Source organism: Colobus angolensis, unplaced genomic scaffold, assembly GCF_000951035.1.
Source record: "Colobus angolensis palliatus isolate OR3802 unplaced genomic scaffold, Cang.pa_1.0 Scaffold21, whole genome shotgun sequence".
Lineage (NCBI taxonomy): Eukaryota > Metazoa > Chordata > Mammalia > Primates > Cercopithecidae > Colobus > Colobus angolensis.
The window spans coordinates 6,817,051-6,818,887 of NW_012115266.1; the positions used below are offsets into that span (position 1 = coordinate 6,817,051).

The window sequence follows — 1,837 nt, forward strand, 5'->3', positions numbered from 1 at the left end:
TTGAGACAGAGTCTCACTCTGTCACCCAGACTGGAGTGCAATGGCACGATCTTGGCTCACTGCAACCTCTGCCTCCCAGGTTCAAGCGATTCTTCTGCCTCAGCGTCCCAAGTAGCTGGGACTACAGGTACGCGCCACCACGCCCAGCTAATTTTTGTATTTTTAGTAGAGACGGGATTTCACCATGTTGGCCAGGATGGTCTCAATCTCTTGACCTCATGATCCACCCACCTCAGTCTCCCAAAGTGCTGGGATTACAGGCGTGAGCCACCACACCCGGCCTATGATTCCCCTTTAAAGAGATGAAAAAAATTAAGGATTAGAAGATAACACAATTGTTCTATTTTTGTCTATGTTTCTTCTGTTGTCTAAGCAGATTGGGCTCACATTTCCAATGTTGGTCTCTGCTGCTGCCAGCCCATCCTCAGAGCATTGGCAGCCTCCCTGCTGTGCCCTTTACTTTCTGCACCTTCCTCCTCTCTGCTCTGCATCCTCTCCAGGCTGCACTCCATTCTTGTGAGGCTTTGCTCTAGAGTCAGGGGCTTGGTGGGCTGTGGTGTGAGAAACCTCCCATCCCATGAGAATTTGTACAAGAAGATCCCAAGGACTGAGGGCATTACAAGAAGTCCTCTGAAGAAGCTTGGGCCCAGGAGTCATGAGACCCAAGAACCCAAGAGCTAAGTTTGGACACGAATTCACTGTACAGCTCTGTGCAAGTGAGTTCTGTTCCCTGGCTCTTGGATCCCCTGTTTGTAGAATGAGGGCCTCAGTGACTGTGGTGCTGTGAGATCCTTTGCTTCTGAGCTCCACACTGGAAGCAGACCCTGGGCCAAATGGCACAGAGGGAGGAAGGAGTTGTCTCCAACAGTCCTGGCTTTTCTTGGTCTCTTGTCACTCTAGGAGTTTTGAAAATATAAGATAGCATGGACTGCTTCTTCTCTTAGGAATAGACACCAGGCAGGCTGGTTGCTGAATGTATGGTGGGGTAGAGGTAGGGAGGGTGCAAGCCTAGGATTGGTACCGATTGTCCTGTGAACTGATGTGCCTTGCAGGTAGAGCACGCCCTGATGGAAGGAGGAAGGCTGCTGGAGCAGTTATTTCAGCTGTAGTGGATAGCATAAAGCCCAAACCAATAACTGCCTGAAGGTGATGAGAACTCCAACTAGAGAAAGAGTTACTGACACAAGCAAAAAGAACGTGCTTCCTTCCCTTGCCTTCTCTCAATGCCTCCGATTAAGAAAACTGTGAACTTCTGGAAGAATCTACAATGTATCCAATTACCCTTCCAGAAATATATCCAATATATACAAGCATAGACCCACAGACTCTGAGGATGGGAAGGATCTGGTATCTAGTGTGTATCTCTTATGCGCCAGGCACTGTGCTAGGCATTTCATATACTGATCTAATTTCACTCTCTTTGTAGGAAGAGACCTTGCTTGTTTCTTAGGCTGATCTTGGTCTCTGATGCTTGAATACCATCAGAAACATCCCAGAAGCCTCTGCTTGAATATTTCCAGAAACGAAGATGTCTTTTTCCAGATGTTCTTTTTATTGAACTAAAATGCCTCTAGCTTCTTTCTATTTATGATAATCCTGCCCTTTTCAAGCCATAGTGTAGCCTCAGGGGAGGAGGACCTTAAGAAAAACTGTGATTCGCTATTCAGGGCTATTCAGTACCTTAATCTAGAAACACATATCCCAAGAAATATTTTCTTTTTAGAATTATACATCAACTTTATTCCTTATTGTTTAAAAATCATCTATCAAAAGTATCAATAAGACAATTTATCTTGCTTTTCTACCTCATAATTACCCTAAAATGTGAAGTTTCTAG

The 1,837-nt window shown here is 45.3% G+C and overlaps 1 protein-coding gene across 1 annotated transcript in view; it reads left to right on the top strand.

The window, feature by feature from the left end:
• HRASLS5 (HRAS-like suppressor family, member 5) overlaps positions 1 to 1,387 on the top strand; it is a 34,220-nt gene extending 32,833 nt beyond the window's left edge. Inside the window, 2 exon segments of the mRNA XM_011942642.1 lie at positions 1,053 to 1,073; positions 1,076 to 1,387. Of these exon segments, the coding sequence (XP_011798032.1) occupies positions 1,053 to 1,073; positions 1,076 to 1,116 (62 nt within the window). The 3' untranslated portion in view covers positions 1,117 to 1,387.
• The last annotated feature ends 450 nt before the right edge of the window (positions 1,388 to 1,837 follow it).